At 40.6% G+C, this 23112-nt stretch overlaps 1 protein-coding gene across 1 annotated transcript in view; it reads left to right on the forward strand.

Annotated features, from left to right (window-relative positions):
* ATP8A1 (ATPase phospholipid transporting 8A1) overlaps window positions 1-23112 on the forward strand; it is a gene marked incomplete at its 5' end in the record, with an annotated part of 249508 nt that overhangs the window by 99006 nt on the left and 127390 nt on the right. Inside the window, 6 exons of the mRNA XM_065405013.1 lie at window positions 360-432; window positions 3942-4047; window positions 6823-6905; window positions 7081-7130; window positions 18353-18422; window positions 20352-20436. Coding sequence (XP_065261085.1) covers window positions 360-432; window positions 3942-4047; window positions 6823-6905; window positions 7081-7130; window positions 18353-18422; window positions 20352-20436 — 467 coding nt within the window. The remainder of the gene's footprint in view (window positions 1-359; window positions 433-3941; window positions 4048-6822; window positions 6906-7080; window positions 7131-18352; window positions 18423-20351; window positions 20437-23112) is intronic.

Here is a 23112-nt window from a genome sequence, read left to right on the forward strand (position 1 = left end):
GCGCCTCCTGTGGAGAACAGAATGCAGGATTGGAACCTTTAATTTTATTTGGGATTAATTTTTACTGTGTCCCTGTTGCAGCATCCAGTGAAGCCAGTGGCCAAACTCTTAGTGGCCTCTGTGTTGTAATTTTATATATCAAGAGAGTTGTTCAGATTTCAAAGTTATCCAACAAATATTGGGTTCAGTTCAGTTACTCTGTGTATGTGTACATTTGTCAGTTAATATTATAATGTCGTGGTTAGAAATAAAGAAAAAAAATTGTTTGGCTTTAGTGTGTGGCCATTGGTGATTTTCAGATGAATGATTAAGAAAATACTAATGTTTCTCTTCTTACTTCTCTACTTCATTTTTCTTAGTCAGGGCTCACAGACTGGAGAAGAGAAACCATTTAGTGATCCATCACTGCTGGATAATCTCCAAAACAATCATGTAAGTGATATAGAAAAAAAAATCTGTTTCTTTACAAGATGAAAAGAATGATTTCAATAAAACAAAACGAGAGTATCCTTTAAAGGAAATTAAATGTTGTACTTATATGAAACTCACCTATATTCTGTGTAAATAATAGCCCAGCTTTCCATTCATGATAAAGTTTTGTACTTGTTAGCCATGAAAATTTGTTCTTTGAGATATCTTGTACACATATTTATTCCATTGCTGGTGAATGTGTGCCCAGTGTATTCGAGTTGGAGACTTCTGGTGAGGAGTACCCATTGGATTGGTGCATGCACCTTTAGTGACCTCCTGCCTCCAAACGGAGATATAAAGGGTGTGGTCATTCTGTCCCATTCTCAGTTCCTTCTCACTGCCCATAACTAAAGTTGGAGGTCCTAGTGGTGCCTCGTGCTCACTAGCAGCCTTTCTTGTGTAAATAGTTAGATGTTAGCATAGTCATTATTACTTAGGACTTGCCTACACAGAGACTTCGTGCATAGCAAACTGGGATGTGAATCTACAGTGCACTAGCTCGACACACACTAACTGGCCATGTAGACCCCGCTACCGCACAATAAGGGCTTGGCTACACTTACATTTTATAGCGCCCTGACTTGCTGGCTCAGGGATGTGAAAAATCACCCTCCTGAGCGCAGCAAGTCAGAGTGCTTTAAAGCGCTAGTGTAAACAGGCTCCGAGCGCTGAGAGCTAATCCCCTCGCGGAGGTGGATTACCAGGAGCTCTCCCAGCGCTTGCGCACGACCACACTCGCACTTCAAAGCGCTGCTGCGGGAGCACTTTGAAGTTTCCAGTGTAGCCATGCCCTAAAAGGTCTGTAGTGTGTGACCTCAAAGCAGTATCAGTAGCAGAGTGAACATGGCTAGTTAGTTCATGGCAAGCTAGTGCGTTGTAGAGTCATACTCTGGCTTACCCTGAACTAAAAGTATGTCTACACAAGTGTTGGAAGATGTAAATTCCAGTTTGAGGACATATACGTGGACTAATTCAGATGGAACTAGCACTCTTAACAATAAAAGCATAGCCGCTGCCACTACCGCAGCAGGGGCTAGCCACCCTCAGTCTGTACCAGAGCAGCTAGCCTGTGCTGTCACTTTTGCTGTCATGGCTACACTTCTGTTTTTAGCATGCTAGCTTGATCAGAGATAGCATGGATATGTCTCCTCAAACTGGAATTTACACCTTCCAGTTCTAGTGTAGACATACATATAGATAAGCTGTTAGTTAGTTATTCTTAGTTTTTATAGCATTTCTTTTGTTCTCCTCTTAGGATAATATTTGTTTTTGTTTGACTCCTGGAGTGGTATTCTTTTGGGTCTTCAGGGTAGCAGTCCTTCCTACCTTATGATACTTGGAGGGAGAGATGGTATATAAATTTTCTTCAGTAGAACAACTCACGGACTTTTAAAGTTAACCACATGCTCAGGTGTTCTGTTGGATCAGGTCTTATAACAGAAACTAGTAAATATGTGCCTCTTTCCTAGAGGAATTCAGGGCTCTGAATCTAAGAAGGACAGGAGCCATCCCATTTTGAAAGTGAAACTTAAGAGGTTTCTGAGATTGGTGATTTACCATATCGTTATACCATTCCTTCTTCAATACTATTTCTTGAATTGTCATTTTGTCGGTTTTATCATTCTATACAGTATAGGGGGAATTGTTCTTTTTACAGCTGAAGTGCCTCACTTTTAGTAGAGTTCTGTGTTTCTCATTTGTAGTAGTACAAGAATCTTCCCTGAGTGACTTTCAGTATTGGCAACTCCACGTCTTAGGAATTCTTTTGGGAAATGATTGTTTTTGGCAAGTGTTTGGGGATCTCTAAAATTGGTGATTTCCTGTTGTCAATTTGAAATGCTTTGAGATCTACAGATGAACTATATAAGTGCTGAGTAAAAAAAAAAAAATTGAATTATTTTTGTTTAGACTGTCACACTAAAAGCCATCTGAATGACTTTGCTTCAGTCTGCCCTTTGTATGGGATTGGGTACAAGTTTTAACAGAAAATGCAGCAGCTATTTCTTTAAAGTGTTCAGGAAAGGTGTTGAATTGACTGGACTGGAACCTGAAATCATATGCCCACAGAAAAAGTACAGCATGGGCAGTGATAGTGCCACAGTAAAATAAAAAATATTGTGTGCAGACAATATTAAAAGAGAATTCACTTCACAATACATGTTAACCATCCACACATTACTGAATAAAACATTTTAGTATGCCATTAAACTTTTGTCAATATCTAATGTGTCTAGTTACATGATTTATGTACATTTCCAGTTGAGCTGTTAATTGATGTTAATGTTTTAGTACCTGACACTAAGTGGCCGAATTTCAAGTCCCATCTTCAAAGTATGGAGGCATTCGAGCGTCTCAACAAAACATTTGCATGAATTTTGTTAATTTGGGGAAAAAAACTTATTTTTTCCTAATCTTGTTCTGAGAAATGGCTGAACCATTTTTGCAGAAAATTTCCAAAGTAAATCAGTCTGAATTAGATATGGCATGGATAGGCAAAATTATAAACAACTGATCACAGTGTTGTATTATGGAAAGTATTGGTGTCACAGGGTTCACACTTTGCTGTGGCAACTCCTCCTGGCTGCTCTGGGAATTAGCTCTTTTCAGGTCTGACATCACCTTCTGTTGCTCATTGTAAGTCCTGCCGCCTCTCTCTCTCTCTCTCTCTCTCTCTCTCTCTCTCTCTCTGACTTAGGTTACTTGGCCCTTCGATAGGTCATTATGTGTTTTTCCCATTTCGGGGGTATCCTAGTCTTTCCATACAAACTGTCTCAGGTAGTCTTCCCATTCACTGCCCAGATGGTGCCACTTCCCAAGTGGCCGGTAGGGGAACCCAAGCCCATCCTCTACTCTGGGTTCCAGCTCAGGAATCCTCTAATCAGCAGCCAAAGCTTGCAGTGTCTTAAGCCTTGCTGCCATTTCCCTGAGCCTTTTCCTGCACCCTCTCCCTTTAGGTTTACTTACATCCCTTTGTGATGTCCAGAGCGGCTACTGGCTCCCTTACTGCAGCCCCTTTCCCTTTCTGCTGTCAGCTTCCTGGCTTTATACTAGCCCTGTCTGTTCCTTCTCAGCTGGGCTCCATCTTCATTCAGGGGTTACTGAGATTACGTAATTTCCTTCCTCTATCCAGTTAATTGGCCCCTTCTCAGCCTCATTGACCTCTTCTAGGCTAGTGTGAGGTGAACACCCCATTACACTTGGGCAGCCTTAACTATAGGCATCAATATCTGCACTGACTATACAAAAGGAAAGTATAGCAGCGGTTGGAATGTACTTGAAGCAAATCAGGTGAATGTTGAAAATGGTTTATGTACAATGTCATCAACCAAAAGAATGTGGAAATTTTAAAAATGCATATTCTTGTAATCAGGAAAGGAGATTTTCCCCTGAATTAATATTTGCCAATATGTACTAACACATTTTAATAGTGCACAGATTAATTGTTACTTTTTACCCTGTTTTTGGACTAGCCAACTGCACCTATAATTTGCGAGTTTCTAACAATGATGGCAGTGTGTCATACAGCTGTTCCAGAAAGAGAAGGTGATAAGATTATATATCAAGCAGCATCTCCAGGTAAAAGCTAAATAATTATATATAAATTGTAAAATATTCAATCCACTCAACAAGAATGTTAATTCAGAACTTGATGAGTTACCCCTACGTCTACCCCTTGCCCAGAAATTTAAATAAAAGTGCAAAAGTAGTGATATTTAAGATCTGTCTCATACATTTTTATTTCTATAAAAGACACTGTTTTAGATTTTTTTCCAATCCATGTCTTAGAGAGGATTTGTAGATGTCACATAGCCTATACAATAATAAAGGGTGGTTTGTTATCTACATTGCAACACCTAAACTGCTGTGTTGTGAAAAGTTGAATGGGTTGAGTAATACAAATAAAATTCAAAGGCATGTGTTCAGTTAGACAAGCTAACACCCCTGTTTATGGCTCTCTCTGATGCTTCATAACAATGGCATTGACTTAACAAAGTATCACAAAAGAAAATACTACTATGTAGTAATCATCAGGAAGGAAAATAAAACCTCTTAAGTAGGACAACGATTCTGATGATCAGCCAAAACATCAACAAAGAACTAGAAAAGACAATATTTAAAACACCAGTAAACCACACTTCATACATTTTTTTCAAATAGATTCTTGCAAAAATCAGTATGAACATTTTGTATGACAAAGTTTTTAATGAAATATATTTGTTATTTATTTGTATTAAAACAGTACGTAGGCCTGCCAGTCAGATTTGAGGTCCCATTTTTCTAGGCCTCATAGACATCATTTTCTGATTCATTGTGATGTAATAAAGAACATGTGATATGTATATAGTCTTATTACTCGCAGTTACCTGTGTAGTTTCTTACATACTATGCTATTATGGCTCTTTAAATAAGTGCCAGTCTTGAAGCAGAAGACTGACATTTTTATCACAGTGCTATGGCTCATCAGCTTGAGCAGCAGAAAAGCGACTCATTGAGTCAACGGTATAACGCTGTTGCAAAAAAAAGCAAACATCCTTCTGGGATATATTAGCAGGAGTGTTGTAAACAAGATACGAGAAGTAATTCTTCCACTCTACTCCACACTGATTAAGCCTCAACTGGAGTATTGTGTCCAATTCTGGGTGCCACATTTCAGGAAGGATGTGGACAAATTTGTGAGAGTCCAGAGAAGAGTGACAAAAATGATTAAAGGTCTAGAAAACATGACCTATGAGGGAAGATTGAAAAAATTGGGTTTGTTTAGTCCAGAAAAGAGAAGACTGAGAGGGGACATAACAGTTTTCAAGTATGTAAAAGGTTGTTACAAGGAGGAGGAAGAAAAATTGTTTTTCTTAACCTCTGAGGATAGGAGAAGAAGCAATGGGTTTAGGTTGGACATTAGGAAAAACTTCCTAACTGTCAGGGTGGTTAGGCGCTGGAATAAATTGCCTAGGGAGGTTGTGGAATCTCCATCATTGGAAATTTTTAAGAGCAGGTTAGACAGACACCTGTCAGGAATGATCTAGATAGTACTTAGTCCTGCCATGAGTGCAGGGGACTGGACTAGCTGACCTCTTGAGGTCCCTTCTAGTTCTGTGATTCTATGATTCAGTGATTTGTACACTGAAGTTAAAAGTTAAAATGGATTAAATTAACAATAGGTAATGGGGTGGCTCACTTCCAGATACAGTGTAGACATACCCTTAGATACCGAGGTAAAATTTTCAGCTATGGCTTTGGTTATTTCTCTTTGGAGGTTGCTCTTTCAATCTAAAGGAAAATAATTCCCCTATGAAATGAAAATCTTTTCTCCTGTGCTACCTCTGATGTGTTTTGTTGCCTCCTTTGAAGCAGTGCAGCAGTTAATGGATCAGCTTCTAAGGTGTACCCAGCAAAAAGTAGTTTCATGTTTTCAGTGGGCCTTCTAAGAGGCAAGAGGACTCCAGCACAGGTAGACTGGTAGTGTCAATTTCTTATATGAAACTAAAACACCAAAAGGGGACAACTTTCCAGAGAATGCGAGAATATTAGGGAAGTTTAGAAATATTGACTATGAGCTACTTCAGTTTTATAAATGTAAATGAATAATAATACTTTCACTCCTTATATAGTAGTAAGGAATGGGATCACAGAATTGCAGCATTGTCCCAATGTTGGATTTAAATTTCAGTAAAGCAAATTTTGGGGGAAACAAGAAATTTAGTGAGTAGGGTTTGGTGGAGGAAAGTTTTCAAATTCAGTAAGAAATCTTGAGAAAGAAGAAAGCACTATAATTAAGTAGGAACAGACTACAGATCCTCTGAAAAGAAGACGACAATTAATAGGAATTGGCCAGTGTGATGCCAGTAGAGGCTACTCAAATATGTGAGAAAAAGTGAAAACCTGTACTTAAAATGGGAAACCCAGGAGGCACCTAAACAAGAATTTTTAGAGTCAGTTATGGTTTGAGGAGGAAAAAATAAGGGTGTCAGAAAAGCAAAAAGAATTAATGCTAGTCAAAGGTAATAAGGGATTCTACAAATATATAAAATGAAAAAGAAAGGGAGGAAAGTACAGTAGGACTGCTGTTAAATGAGGGTAATTTACAATGACTCAGAAATAGCTGAGATACTGAACTTTTTTCAAGAGTAATAAAGAAAATTTGAGCAGTGAAGAAGGAAGACCTTCTAAATTTATTTATTTATTGATGAGGAGCAGGTAAAAGAATAATTGGGAAATTTGAACAGGTACAAATCTGCCTGTCTCTGTGTTATTTATCCTACAATATTTAAAAGGTATTTAAAACTTGAAAATTCTTTTTCTTGATAGTTTCTCAATCTATAAAAAAAAACAATGGAAATTGGTTTGTTGCAGATGAAGGAGCATTGGTCAGAGCAGCCAAGCATCTTCGTTTTGTATTCACTGGAAGGACACCTGACTCAGTAATTATAGACTCTGTAAGTACATTAAAATTCTGTTACTATGTATTATTAATATTTTGGCATTGATATTAAATAGTTTACATATTTAATACAATTTAGTCTGGTAGGTTTATGCCAAAAAGTAGTTCCTAGTCTATTTTTTTTTTTTAAAGCTTAAATCTCACTAACAAAAATATGTCTTTTTTTCCAGCTTGGCCATGAGGAAAGATATGAATTGCTAAATGTGCTGGAATTTACAAGGTAAAGCAAAATAAGCATTTGACATGTTTTGTTTTATATTTTTTTAAGTGTCATTTTGGTGCTTATATACTCTGCTGAATTTTTCCTTTATGGATAAATTAGTGGGTTTAGTATAGAGATAGCATATTTTCAGACTTGAAAAAGACTGAGGGTTTTGTACTTTATTTGGAAACTTTATAATATATACTGTGCTTTAGCTCTATAGTATATATTCTCGCATTATAGGCAGAGCATGTAGCAATACTTATAGATAAGGAGGTTGTAGTCGCCTTTACATTGTAAAAGGTCATATTCAGAGGAATAGTTTTATAAAATGTCTCCCTTCCCAGCTGAAATTTGACACTTTTGTTTTCATTTTGGAAGTAAATTTTCTTGGAACTTGAGGAAAAATTTGTAGAAATAGAAAGAGTGGAAAAATACACGTGTCATTTTTAAAAAATGATTTTATTTTCTTTTTTAAGCTCTATCACCTCAGTCAGAGTGATAAAAAAGCTTGAAATTTGGCAAGGACGTTGTCCCCTGCTGCAATTTTTTTCTTGTGGAACAGTGAAAAGTGATTTTAATTTGGCTGAGTTATGATTTTTTAAAGTGCTTCATGAAAAGCACACTGGCCCAAATTTGTAAAGGTATTTAGGTATTGCTGCACTCAATATTGTGATGCCTAACTGTTTTTAGGAGCTAAATCTCATTTTCAAAAGTGATTTAGGTAGTGGCTTCTAAGTGTCTAAATCACTTTTGAAAATGAGAGTTAGGTCCTAACTGCATTGCAATGCTGAGTGCAGCAACTCCTAAATACCTTTAAAAATCTGGCCACTGTCTTTTTGTAAACTGATGGTATACCATTGTTCCATTGGTAGTGTGTATATAAAATACATAGAATTTTCCATTCAGTAAGTGATCTCTCAATGTTCTGCTGGAGTTGTGTATGTGTGCATTAGGAAGTTAGGGGCAATTTTATTTGTAAAGTGTATCTGTATATGGAATATGCTATGTGAAAGTACATGTGGAAGGACTCAGGATATGAAACCCTTTCCTCATTGAGGACCTGTTTTTACAAAGGCTTAAACACGTGCTTAACTTAAATCATGTGAATTGTCTGATTGCTCACCCTGACACGGTGAGGGTGAGGAGGAGTTTTATAAGTGGAGGAAGCATTATAATGACCTCAGACAGACCTGGAGGAAAAAGGGAAAGGAGAGAGAGACACACATACAGTACATCGAGGACTTGCACTGGAGGGAGCTATGATTGATTTGATTAAGGAGAAGGACCAGAGAGGGTAGAACTCAAGTGTGACTTTGGAGGCCAGGAATGGTGAAAAGACCAAAGGAGGTGTCAGGGAAAGTTGCCTCTAAGAAGAAGAGGAGGATTGCAGGAAAGGGAATTGAAGAAGAATGAGGCCTAATGAAGTGAAGACCAGAGAAGAATGGGCATAGGGAAGAGGGAACTGGTGAAAGGAGGAATAAAGGGAGAGAAACTGGTAGAAGAACAAAGTGAGAAAATACTAAACAAAAATCAGGTAAGGGAGACTAGCCCAACTGGAAAAGAAACATATTGAAGAAGATGGTTTGAGAAGAGAAATAATGATATTTTAAAAGGAGAAAATGCACAGAAAACTAGTGGGAGGTGAAACAGGGACACTGAAAAAGATGAAAAGTTACAAAATATAGCTGACTGGAGCATAGATGAGGAAAGAAACAAAATGACTGAGCAAGTTACTTCATCCTCTATTGATTCTATATATAACCTTCATTTTTGTTGTGAGAAGTTAATAGGTATGTGGCAAAAAGTGCCTTTGCAGCTCGCTTGACAGTTATAGCGATGTGCAGTATTTATATAGAATGGGAGTACAGGTTTCCCTTCTTTTTTTTCCTGTTCATCTTTACCTGTTTTACAGGCTTTATAAATATTTTTAAACCTTGTGAATTGCCAGGAATGGTTATTAGATACCTCTTGTACTTTTTGGATAAATGAAAACTACTTACCTGTGAATCTTATTCTCTGAGGAAATAAGTTACAGTAGCTTAGCACCCACGCACCCACCCACTTAACTCAGAATTCAGAGTTTTGTATCTATTTTATTTTCCAGTTCTTTAATATTTGCTTAGACTTACTGGAGCACTAGGGGTCACTATTATTCCACGGCAGAATTGCAAAATGTTCCCTGTTGGATCCAACAACTTCAGAATTTTGAGCTATGAGCCTTCCCAACATTTCTGTGAGAGGAGCATGCATCCTAAGAGAAGTAATCTATTACAACTTTATACTTTCTGAGAACAAGAATTACAGATATTGTAAGTGGCTTTGTTTTCTTGAAAGATAGGCACCTGATCCTATGTAGATGTAACTTTTGCAACCCCTTGCTGCCTTCCAGCATAAGCTGAATAAAGGGTTATGTTTTACCTCTATTCAGGTACAACACACTGCCACACCAAACATCCACAACTAAGTGTTTGAAAGGGATAGTCGGTAATGAGGTATGTAGAAAAGGGCCGGTTGAGGAAGGCAGAGTTAAAGTTACAGTGCATAGTTTTGTTGAGTGCGAAAATTGTGCTAATCATAAGGTATATGCCTATTAGGAAGCATAAGTTTTTATTATATTGTATTCAGTGCTGTGGATATGATTTTCAACCCTGCCAGCATATGAATATTTGAATGGCTGTGGACCTCAGGCTGTTCGGATTAGCTTCTTCTGATGGGGATCATTGGTAATCCACAATACCACGGTGTGATTCAGTCACCCCGAAGCAACAGATTTTTGTGGAGCATCAGAAGTCCTGTTGGCTTAGTCCTTTAGCTCTTGTGGTAGACACATGCTTTCAGTGTAAAAGATTCCAGGATTCTTCTACCTTTTTATTATGCAATGCTATTCTAATTTTTACAACATTGTCAGAGGCCACAAAACCAGGTGACAGTGAGGGGGCATCAGCTGCTCCTCTGTGACATTTTTCAGTTGTTCCAAGGTATTTTTAATGCATGTTTCTTCAGTCACAGGTGCACAGCAAGGCATGTTATCAAATGAGTGAGTTGCTGCTAATACTGACCGTGTGAAGCAATGGATATATATTCAGTGCTTTAACCACTGGCCCACATGTCCATGCAGTTGGGTGTGGAAACAGCCCCCAGCTTTCAAAAGCACTCTCCCTCCACATGGTGAAGCATACACTGCCAGCAGTAAACTAATAGAACAGTATGTGATAAAACAATTTCAAAGAGAAAAGACAGTGTTATATCTGAAAACAGTGTCCCAGTCTGAATACTCCCAGCTTTGCTCCCTTACTAGAGGCTTTACTCCTGTGCTCATTGAAGTCAGTAGCAAAGGTCCAATTGACTTGATTGGTGTAGGATCAAGACGAAAGAACAAGATGTGTGTCCCCCTTCTGTGAGAGATTGGGCAAAGTATATGATTGCAGACTCCATGAGTAGCTATACTCCTGTCAGAGAACTATGAAAAAAGTATGATTAATCTGACTAATAAAAAAATACACAGTGGAGAAAAGTGATTTTTTTTTTCCAATTTATTTGCTTATGCTGCAGTTGGTCTATTTTGGAATAGGTTTTTTGCTGCTGTTGCTCCACCATTAGTTACACATCATTCACTATGAGGAATGTATATGGAGAAAAGATAACTACAATATTCCAGTAAACTGGTGACAGTGTGGTTCAGTGGCTGGAACCCCCTTAGGATAATCAAATTCCTATGATAGACTAATAATAACACAGTGTGGGGAGTATAACCTGACTTCACTTAGGAGGATCTTATCAGATCATCACAAAAGTGGTTTATATCATACTTGCACACATCCAGATACAAAGTTTGCTCGGATGTATTGAGTTGAGGCTAAAAACAGCTGGGGATAGTTCCACAGTTTTCATGGAGACTGAGAGTCTTAGTGATTATATAAATTATAGCTGAAATGCATGTTGAGTTCAGCCAGTACAGTAGCTACTCCAGGGACAGGCCTAAAATGAACTTGGTTAGCTTAGAGGGGAATGAAGGGGGTAGTAGGGTGATGCGTATACAGTTCCTACCTCATTTTTATCCCAAAACATGCATCTAAATGAGACCCTCGTTTTGAGTATTATCTTCAGTGTGGGGCTGCTCTTATAAGTAGGGTGAACTGAAAAATGGATGCTCTCTCCCTCCCTTTCTCATCCTGGACTAAAGCCAGCCAATATCTTCCAGCTAGGGCTTAGCAATGCAAGCAAGGTTGGACGTCTCATTCACTAACTGTTTTTTTTGTTTGTTTGTTTGTTTTAAATTTTCAAAACTGGATGCCTAAAGTAAGGTTCCTAAATCCATATTTAAGCTCCTCTACACTGCAATTTTATAACCTCACAGCCCGAGCCCCACAAACCTGAGTCAGCTAATGTGGACCAGCCATGGGTGTTGTACTGCAGTGTAGACATACCCAGAGGGTCTTTACAAGAATGCTTATAGCCCCTATGTTTACCTTCAAGGGGAAGGATTAAGTTTGGGATTTTCAAAAGCTCTTAACATTGGCCTAACTGTTTCTATTGAAGTCAGTAATAAAACTCCCATTGACTTCAGTGGAAGCAAGGTTATGCCAGTGCAGAGTATGTTAGAGTGCTGATTGTCCATTCCTTCTTAGACAATATTTTAATAAGACCTTGGACCTAGGTTTCATCCTATTAGATATCAAAGAAAACTATAGAGATCTTTCAGTTGCATATGTTTGTTCTCCTAACAAAAGTTTCCCAACAAAAGTTCTATCTAATGATAGATGACAATAACAGAGGCAGAGGTCACCTCAAAGGTTGGCACTGCCTTTCATTGATGTCTATTCTTCATCTTCATCACCAGGACTACTGTCTCCATCAAGTTGAGCCTTCTCCCCTCAGTTCACAAAGGTTGGAAAAAGGTGTCTCTCTACAGACCAGAGAGCTCCAGTACATCCACCTCAAACATGGCAATGGCCTGGTCAGTTCCATCTGAACCGGCCTTTATCAATATAATGCACCACCTCGTTCCTACTGGGCATACTGGTGACCTCCTTCCAGGGAACCCAAGAGTTGAAATCCTTATCTTTCAAGGAAGTGCAGAAGGTCTCAATCCCCTTTTGCATATATTGCCAGATGCTTGGCTGCAAACAGGGAAGAACAGGAGCAGCTGGAAGAGGAGGGACAAGCACTAGAGTCTCAGGAGTAACATCGGGGGGGATAGCTCAGTGGTTTGAGCATTGGCCTGCTAAACCCAGGGTTGTGAGTTCAGTCCTTGAGGGGGCCATTTAGGGAACTGGGGTAAAAATCTGTCTGGGGATTGGTCCTGCTTTGAGCAGGGGGTTGGACTAGATGACCTCCTGAGGTCCCTTCCAACCCTGATATTCTATGGTCTTTCATCTCTCAGAGACCTGTTATCATCCTCTCCTGATGAAGTGGTGTTTTCAGGTCTTGTACTGGCACCTGATGACTTTAGAACATTTCAGGAGCTGCTCTCCATCTAAGCTCATTAGTACCTGCGAGTGTAGTGCTCCTTATCTATAAGGGCTTCTTATCAGCGGTTCTCAAAGTGGGCCCCGACCCTATTTTAATGGGGTCACCAGGGCTGGAGTTAGACTTGCTGGGAGCCAAAGCTGAAGCCCGGCCCCACCACCCAGGGCCAAAGCGCGAGCCCCTCCGCTCGGGACCGAAGCCAAAGCCCAAGGGCTTCAGCCCTGGGTGGCAGAGCTCAGATTACAGGCTCCCTAGCTGAAGCCATTGGTCTTCGGCTTTGCTCCCACCCAGGGTGGTGGTGCTTAGGACAGCTCAGGGTTTGGTCCCCCCTCCTGGGGTCATGTAGTAATTTTTGTTGTCAGAAGGTGGTCATTGTGCAATGAAGTTGGAGAACCCCTGTCTTATATCAAGCTAAAACCCTGTGGCAGACACCAACTTAACTGCCTCTTCTGGCTAAGGGAGCAGAAAAAAAATGTTGTATACCCCAAAAGGGGTTTGAACAGTTTTACATACATTCTACAGTTTATGAAAAGTTCAGACAGAATAAAAGCACCCCAAAGGCAAAGACTCCAAAAAAATTAGATTTATTTGGAAGAAAGACTTATTCATCAGCATCACTGCAACTTTGTTCATGGCCATCGCTATGACCACGCACAGAACTTCATGGCTGCAAGCCTCTGGCATTCCAAGAGAAGTGCAAAGCACAATGAAGGATTTGCCCCTTGAGGCCGCAGACTTATTCAGTGTTTATATGGATGACACACTGCACTCCCTCAGAGATTCCAGAGCACTGCTTCATTCCTTGGGCATCTACATTTCAGCCCCAAACTATGTGCCATTTAGCTATCAGAGGCAATCCAGGCAGAAGACACCTACGTACCCCCATCACAGATTTTCTGATACTTGCACAGGAAAAAGCCAAAGTTTTCTTGGAGGAGACTATCTTCCTTGACCATGGGCTATTCTACACCTGCTTCCAGGCAGCAGGTTTGATGCAAGGGTCGAGAGCCATGCTTGAACTACTCAGGACCCAGCCCTGCCTTTTGGGTGCCATCTTGCTTTCTTCTATCAGTCATGACCTATGATAAAGACATTTAAGTGCTAGAAGTAGTCTCCCTCCCATGGCTATTCCATCTAATTTCATTCCTTATCCTAGGAACCCCCCCCCCCACACACACACACACACATACACACTCATTGTCCTTCCCAATCCCTCTTCAGGTAACCTCACAAAAAATAGCTAAAGGAAGAGGTGGCTTCTGTACTTCTTCTAGGCACCATGGAAGAGGTACCTCTGGAATACAAGAGAAGAGGATTTTACTCCTGGTATTTCCGTATCCCAAAGAAAAATGGGGATATTTGTCCTGTCTTAGACCTGAGACACCTGAACAAATATACACACTATCGCAGATTCAGGATGATAACAGTTGCCTCCACCATCCCTTCCCTTCAGGCTCAAGACTGGTTCATGGCTCTCAGGCTACAAGCTGCATACTTCCTTATTTCCAGCCAGTCAGCCCACAGGAAGTACCTGTGATTCACAAGGGGGCCTAATCACTACTAATACAGAGTGCTACCATGTGGTCTCTCCACAGCGCTGAGAGGCTTTACAAAATATTTAGCTGTTGTAGCAGCACATCTGAGGAGATTAGGCATTAAGGATTATCCATATCTAGACTATTGTCTGATCAAAGGCAGATCTCATCAGGAAGTCACCACAGCCCTGAACTATATTTTTCACCTATTCAGACAGCCGAGATTCATGGAGAATTATGAAAAAAAGGTCTCATCTCATCACAAACTATAGAATTAATAGGAGCCCACATAGTCTTCTGAGAGGTATGTTTTTGTTAATTTGGAGTCAGAGTTCTTTTCCTTCAAGCTATAGTCACCAGTATCAAATCATATGCTACAAATATAGTCAGAAACTGCCTCATACTTGTGGGCAACATGTCAGTTTATGTGTATGTGATGCCACTAGCCAAACTTCACCCACATCCATTACAAGGCTGGCTAAGATCAGTGTATCATCATACAAGACATCAAATTAACATGTGAATTGTGATCTCAGCACACAACCTGTCTGCACTGAGCTGGTAGTAACACTCCAGGAATGTTTGAATAGAGGTGCACTTCTCCATACATCCACCTGAAAAGATGTTGATCACAGATGCAACAGAAACAGGTTGTGGTAAACACCTGGACCACCTGCAGATACAATGGACTTCGTCTTAAAAGGACTTGATTCTTCAAGTAAATGTCCTAGAAATATGAGTAGTCACATTAGCTTACATAGCATTCCATCCTGTTCTGCAGAATTCTACAGTGCAAATTATTAAGACAACTCAATTTGCAGTGTACTCTATAAACAAGCAAGGAGGCACCTGTGCATCACCCCTATGTCAAGAATTAATCACATTATGAACAAGGTGTCAACAACATGGGATAACCCCAATTTCTCTTCATCCTCCAGGAGTCAGCAACAATCTGCCAGACTGCCTAAGGAGACAATCCATCACCAATCACAAATTGTCTGTGTCATCATCAAACCAATATTTCATCATAGATTCATCAAACCAATCTCATTATAGATTTGTTTGCCCCAAAAGACAACATGAAATGTACAACGTTTTGTTCATGGGTGTCTGGGCCAGGCCGTAGGCAGTTGGGTCCAGTGGTTAGCGATCTGGTTCAGGGAGGAGTGTTAGGGCTGGGACATAGGGGGCCAGCTCTGATAGTTTGTGACCTGTTTCAGGAGGATCGTGTTCAGGTTACCAGAAATCAGGGCAGGAGTCAGATGAACTAATTTGGATGGGGTCAGATACTATTTGGGTCACCAAGAGTCAGGCCAAGGTCAGGATACTAGGAATCAGGCAGGTCAGAGTCTGTAGGGCTGAGCAAGGGGCCAGTTAGAGCCCAGTTGTGCAGACAACTTTTTGTGCCTCTCTTTGGGTTTAAATAGGAAGCTCTGACAAATCAGATGTCCCAATGTTGCTCCTCCAATCAGGGCCCAGGGGAGGCCTTCCTGATGTAACTTCAGGTTTCATGATCTCTGCACTCAGTGCCTGTCTTCACTACCCAGCTAAATCGACACCACTGTCATTGATGCAGCTTCATTGATTTAGTGGGTCTGGTGAAAACACGCTAAGTCGATGACAAAGCACTGTCCTGTCGACTTCAGTACTCCACCTCAATGCTCTTCCATTGACATAGCATGGTATAGACACAGCTTTTAAGTCGGTTAGTTACGTTGGCTTAAGTTACACAACTTAACTAGCGTAACTTAGATCAATTACAGCATTAGTGTAGACAAGGCCTATTTAGTCAGTTAGTAGTGAGCCACTGGGTAAGAGCAGGGAGGCAACAGTCAACTGGGAACCATGTGGACCCAAGTTCAAGACCTGTAGGGTCATGACACGGGTGGCATGGGTCTGGGATCATTACAAGATGCTTTCCTTACTGTGGGATCAAGATTTCATGTACATATTTCCATCAATTCCAAATCCTGATAGCCTGAATTGTCTCAGCCAGTATGAAGTTAACAGATCTCCTCAAAATGTCTGTCCAGCCTCCCATACCAATTTGGTTCTCCAAACATACTATCACAGAACAAAAGGCCAAAACTTAATTCAGACCCAAAGTCACTACATCTGGCAGCCTGGATGTTGATTGGTTTAGTGCTACTGACAGAGATTGTTCTCTACAAGTACAAGGGTGCCTTTTGCTAAGTAAAAAGCTTTCCAAATGGAAACTTACTCCTCTAAATGGAAAATATTTTCAGATGTGTGCAGCCCAGCACAACCTTGACTCATTGAAGACCCTCATAGCAAAAATATTTAACTATATTCTGAATCTGAAACACTCTTGACTCTCTTTCAGTTCCATGAAAATCTGCATTGCAGTGATCTCAGTATGCTACCCAGTAGTAGTGTTATACTCCGTTTTTATACCCCATAGTACCCAGATTTCTAAAGGGGTTATTGCATACTTTAGGGAATCCCTTCTGATATGGGATCTTAACATTGTCCTTAGAAATTTAATAGTTCCCCCTTTCATTCCTCTTTCTGAATGCTCTTTAAACCTCCTTACTTTTAAGATGGCCTTTTTAGTCACAGTTACATCAGCCAGGAAGGTTAATGAACTCCAAGCTTTCATGGCAGACCCACTTTATGCAACATTCCATAAAGATAAGATGGTGGTAAGACCTCACCCCAAATTTATTCCCACTGCTCTGTCAGACTTTAATTTGAACCAATCTATTGATTTACCTGTTTTCTTTCCAAAACCCCACTGCTTCCTGAGAGATCAGAAACACCACACTTTGGACATTTCAAGGGTTTTGTTAAACTACCTTAACAGGACAAGGCCTGTGGTTCTCAGAGATACTGTTGTCTATGCGGATCTCTCCATCTTCATTATGTTCTGAGACCTTCTTATCTAGGATTCTGGATTAATGAGGGAACTGAGAGATGGGTATGGCTGCTCTACCCTTTATGCTACTGGGTGGGGGAACAGGAGGACATGCATAGTGCAGACATGGGCCAATGGAAAGTGCTGTTCAAAATATTTTGATCTTGTGTGTGCAAGGTGTATGTGCACTTAAAGTGAGGTCCCACAGACAACAACATCTTGAAGAGCCACAGGTGCTACAAGGATAACTACTCATCTTTTCTTCAAGATAGTCTCTGCACATTTCCACCTTTGGATGCATCCTTTGATGCCTCTGAGGTTCAAGAACCTTCTATAAAGCAGTGCCCTTTGGTGATGTGTAAGTGTTCTCTCCTGGCCCAAAATATTTAAAACTTGGGTTATAAAAGGTCTGGGCATCCCAGCCACCTCACTTCCTTCTTTTCTACAACTAGCTGTGGGTATTGGAACCTTCTGTGCATCGCTGGAATGAATTTTGGGGGTTTGAGCCAAAACTCCCTTAAGTTATAATGTAATATATAAGCTAGGTAGTTGAACATTTAGGCCCAGATCCTCAGGTGCTGCCAAGGTGTATCCAGTGCAGGGGACGGATGGCACAAAGGTGACTTAAGGCAACTTTTATGCCTCCTCCATCCCACCCTAGTTCTGAAGGCAACTGAATGTTGGTTCAGCCCTCAGAATAAGTTAGAACATCCTCAGGGTTATTTTAATTTATGACTGCTTGTAAAGGTTCCCTAGGGGTCGTTGTGCTGTCTGGAGATGGACAGAACACAATTCACTCTAGGCAAGCTCCATTTTTTCCCCAGCACATCTCCAACATATCCCCTGTCCCATTCAGCAGTACTTGAGGCTAATGGGGTCTTGGTGTCTTGCACCTATGACACACCTCATGCCCATAGAAGAAGAAAGAAGGAGCTGAGGTGGTCCAGGATGCATGGCCTTTTTTGCAATCTTGCTCCAAATATTTTGTGCTCTGTGAGGGCACTCATTAGGTGTCATTGGGTACTGCTTCACCGAAGGTTCCTGCAGCTCAGTGTGCCCTGGAATGCTTCCTACAAGTGGAGATGTGCAGAGAGAACACACTCAAAGGACTACAGTTACTATGGTAAGTAACCATTTTTTCTTCATTTCTGCCCCCTGTTTCATGAAGGAGGAGGAAAAGCCAGTGGTAGGACTAGTAGACACAATTATTTCATTACCTCTAATTTATATACAATAAGTATGATGTGTATCTATAAGTATACATGCATATAAATGCACATTTTCAAGTTTTCTATTTTTTTATTGATGGATGAAAAAGGTTGGTGATGTTGATGGACTGCAATTTAACTCTCTTCCAGCACTAGGAAAAGAATGTCTGTGATTGTTCGCACACCAACAGGGAAATTAAGACTCTACTGTAAAGGAGCTGTAAGGTTTATTTTATTTAAATTACCATAGAGTAAATTTTAATCTGTTAATTTGTAAATGAATATGCTGTAGACATACAGAAAAATAAATAATTGAAATAATTACAGTCTGAAGTTATTGCACGATCAACTGAAGTCAGGTAATCTAAAATTAAAAAAACTCTGGGTTTCAAGTCATGACTTTTTTCAATTTAATTAGCTATATTATAAAAATTATGTGCCAGGATTAAGGGCTAAATTGTGAGTTGTACTACATGCCTGTCTGGGAAAATAAGAACCCTCCCCACTGTACATCTCTACTTGAGATAGCCAGACCATTGCTCACCCGTTTATTCCTTCTCTGGAGCAGATGGGAAGGGAATTGCTGGGGAATGGTTGGAGCCTTAGCTCTACCCCCTGTTCACTAGCCCGAGTAGAAGAGAGGAAATAGGGGAGAGAGGAAATAGTAACTTACTGATAGTATTAGGTCAACAGTAAATTATTGTTCCCTTGGAGAAAGGTATGTCTGAGTCACAACACATCCTAGAATGGTGCAGTTTGCACACTGTGTGCCTAAAGTGATTCATCAAAGGAATTACTGATGTATAATCTGAAATCAGTTTTAATCAGGAAAGAGATCTTGGAGTCATCGTGGATAGTTCTCTGAAGACATCCACATAGTGTTCAGCGGCAGTCAAAAAAGCAAACAGGATGTTAGGAATCATTTAAAAAGGGATAGAGAATAAGACGGAGAATATTTTATTGCCCTGATATAAATCCATGGTACGCCCACATCTTGAATACTGCATACAGATGTGGTCTCCTCATCTCAAAGAAGATATACTGGCATTAGAAAAGGTTCAGAGAAGGGCAACTAAAATGATTAGGGGTTTGGAACAGGTCCCATATTAGGAGAGATTAAAGAGGCTAGGACTTTTCAGCTTGGAAGAGAGGAGACTAAGGGGGGATATGATAGAGGTATATAAAATCATGAGTGATGTGGAGAAAGTGAATAAGGAAAAGTTATTTACTTGTTCCCATAATATAAGAACTAGGGGCCACCAAATGAAATTAATGGGCAGCAGGTTTAAAACAAATAAAAGGAAGTTCTTCACACAGCACAGTCAACCTGTGGAACTCCTTGCCTGAGGAGGTTGTGAAGGCTAGGACTATAACAGGGTTTAAAAGAGAACCTCCATGAGTTTATCTAGTTAAGTCAATTAATGGCTATTAGCCAGGATGGGTAAGGAATGGTGTCCCTAGCCTTTGTTTGTCAGAGGGTGGAGATGGATGGCAGGAGAGAGATCACTTGATCATTGCCTGTTAGGTTCACTCCCTCTGGGGCACCTGGCATTGTCCACTGTCAGCAGACAGGATGCTGGGCTGGATGGATCCTTGGTCTGACCCAGTATGGCCATTCTTATGTTCTTAAAACCAGTTCTTCTATGTTTATAAAAATTGAATACAGGATTGTTGATATTCCACATTCCTTATCCTTCCAAATGAAAATTAATGAAATAATGTCATTGTGTAACTCTATGCACAGCTTTTTTGTTGGCCAAGTAGAAGTGAGAATGAAAACTACTAAGCATCAGTTTCACTCTGAACTTAAATTGGGGGGGGGGGGAGAGCAAAGGAACACGAAGGGTGGAATAAGGGGAGAAAAGTATGTATGAAAGGTGAGGAGAAATAAAAATACAGAAAACCCCAAAATAATTCCAGATTAGAAGAAGGTGTAGAGATCTACAGACCCTGAGGGCTCAGAAAGTCCTCCTCTTTTCTCCCCTTCAGAACAGAAATATACTTCTATTTGTGTTGCTTGGCCCTGAAATACTTTGATATAGTGTTACATATTTTTTCTGCCTATTTTCCAGAATTTCTGTTATTGTTGCCACATCAGTGAAACCTGCTTGCTTTGCTTTATTGTACCTTCGTTCTGTTTGCATTGTAGGACACAGTAATTTATGACCGTCTGGCCGAGAGTTCAAAATACAAGGAAATTACTTTAAAACATTTAGAGCAGTTTGCTACAGAAGGTGAGTAATAGTGCTTGATATAAAACAATATGAAATATAACCTCTCAATTCTCATAGGTACTATAAATTTCAGCTTTTATTATATTGTAAGAATTTATTATATGTATGTTTATTAAACTCCTGTAGCCTCTGAAAAAGATGGTCCCTTTCCTGAAGAGTATATGTTCACAAATATAGACAGATAAAACACGTAGAATCGGCCTAAGTAGAGGCTCTTAAAATTTAGTTGTGCAGTTCAAATGTATTATGGAGACACAGTAGTGATTCCATGAAATTAGAATGCAAACTCTTTTGCAACCTTTAATTTTGATCTCTCCCAACCTCTGACTTTTCAGGAGGAGAGGAAAGAGGTTGGAGGGAGTGGGTTGAGGATGATTCAGGAATCAATGTTGACACTATGATGGCCTTGTGCAGAGAGGCCATCCATCCACCCCTTGACAGTTAAGTTTGCTTTAAGGCTGCTTTACATTACAGGAGTGAATCCATTACTGATAACTCTAGGGAGTCCTCCCATACCCACCTCAACTGTCATGTCTCTGTATCCCCAGTGGTCTAGCAGAATCATCTCTCTAACCACTATTCAGTGACGATTGAAGGGATGTTGGTGCCACATTTGGGTTCACAAATAAGTGGCTTGAAAAGGCTGTCTATAAAGACAATAGGTACCTATCCTCATCAAACAATGGAAACTTTAAACAAAATTAAAAATCACTAGAAAACCCCACACTTTAAATGCAGCCAGGAAAACAACCTCTGCAATAGAAAATACTGATATCGTATACACCCTTACAATAGTACTTTGCTCTTATATAGCACTTTTCATCAGTAGATCTTAAAAGCACTTTACAAAGGATGTACGTATCATTACCCCCATTTTACAGAAGGGGAAACAGAGGTACAGAAGTAAAAAGACTTTCTGAATGTCTCCCAGCAGGCCTGTGGCAGAGCCAGGAATAGAATCTAGATCTCCGGCGTCCTAAGCCAGTGGGCCGCAGTGCCTCCCAGATACTGCTGTGAGGTCTTTCTGTGCCTGATAGAGGAAAGCAAGTTGGTCATGGGTTATAGCATCATACAGTAAAGGCCCATAGTATTCTAATTCATCCATGCAATAAGAAAAGATGGATGGGTAAGGAACACAATTAAGGTTATTACAGGAAACTCGAACTGCAGATGTTCTCTTTCATTTTTATATAACTTTAATAAAATTTGTTTCTAAGTTCTTTAACAAAATGTGTAAGTCATTTTAGATTTATTTTATTAAATGTTCATGCAACAGATAAGAACCAAATTAAATTATCTATATTTATAATTATCCATGAGATTATAATGGTCCTGCCCCCCTGGGTGCTGTAACACTGAAAGTGAAACATAAACAATCTACTGTTAGCTCCTTTTGCAGAACAGATTGCAGGATTTTCTGGTCGTATGGTAGAAAATATAAATTAACCTCTTGTTCCTGAGGAAGTCCAGAGCCCCTTTTCCCTGCTTTGGTCCCAAATCGGGGAAATGGCTCCAGGCTGCTCTTCCCCCATTCCACAACTTCACCTTTAGGCCAACGGGGTGGGGTAGGGGTGGACTTGGTTAGTACAGTTGCTGGCCTGATGGGGGGCACTGTCACTCCAGCCAGGTTTCTGCTGGTATTAACCACTCAACCTGGGCTCTCCACATGGGATGCTCTTCTCCCTCCTCTCTCTGGGCAGTACCTCCCAGTGAGGGGAAACATAGTTCTGTACATCTTGGGTACTTATATGACCCCCATTGCCACAGTAAGTGAGTGGCTCACAATCTTGAATATCTTTATCCTCACAATATCCCTGTGAGGCAAGGAAGTACTATTATCCCCATTTTACAGATAGAGAAGTGAGACACTGAGAGGCTAAGTACTTTCCCCAGGGTTACACAGGAAGTCTGCAGCAGAAAAAAGGACTTGAACCCCAGTCTTGCAAGTCCTCTCTCATAGAATCATAGAATATTGGGGTTGGAAGAGACCTCAGGAGGTCATCTAGTCCAATCCCCTGCTCAAAGCAGGACCAACACCAACTAAATCATCCCAGCCAAGGCTTTGTCAAGCCGGGCCTTAAAAACCTCTAAGGATGGAGATTCCACCACCTCCCTAGGTAACCCATTCCAGTGCTTCATCACCCTCCTAGTGAAATAGTGTTTCCTAATATCCAGCCTAGACCTCCCCCACTGCAACTTGAGACCATTGCTTCTTGTTCTGTCATCTGCCACCACTGAGAACAGCCTAGCTCCATCCTCTTTGGAACCCTCCTTCAGGTAATTGAAGGCTGCTATCAAATCCCCCCTCACTCTTCTCTTCTGCAGACTAAATAACCCCAGTTCCCTCAGCCTCTCCTCATAAGTCATATGCCCCGGCCCCCTAATCATTTTTGTTGCCCTCCACTGGACTCTTTCCAATTTGTCCACATCCCTTCTGTAGTGGGGGGACCAAAACTGGACGCAGTACTCCAGGTGTGGCCTCACCAGTGTCAAATAGAGGGGAATAATCACTTCCCTTGATCTGCTGGCAATGCTCCTACTAATGCAGCCCAATATGCCATTGACCTTCTTGGCAACAAGGGCACACTGCTGACTCATATCCAGCTTCTTGTCCACTGTAACCCCCAGGTCCTTTTCTGCAGAACTACTGCTTAACCAGTCGGTCCCCAGCCTGTA

This window comes from Emys orbicularis, chromosome 5 (genome assembly GCF_028017835.1).
Source record: "Emys orbicularis isolate rEmyOrb1 chromosome 5, rEmyOrb1.hap1, whole genome shotgun sequence".
Taxonomy (NCBI): domain Eukaryota; kingdom Metazoa; phylum Chordata; order Testudines; family Emydidae; genus Emys; species Emys orbicularis.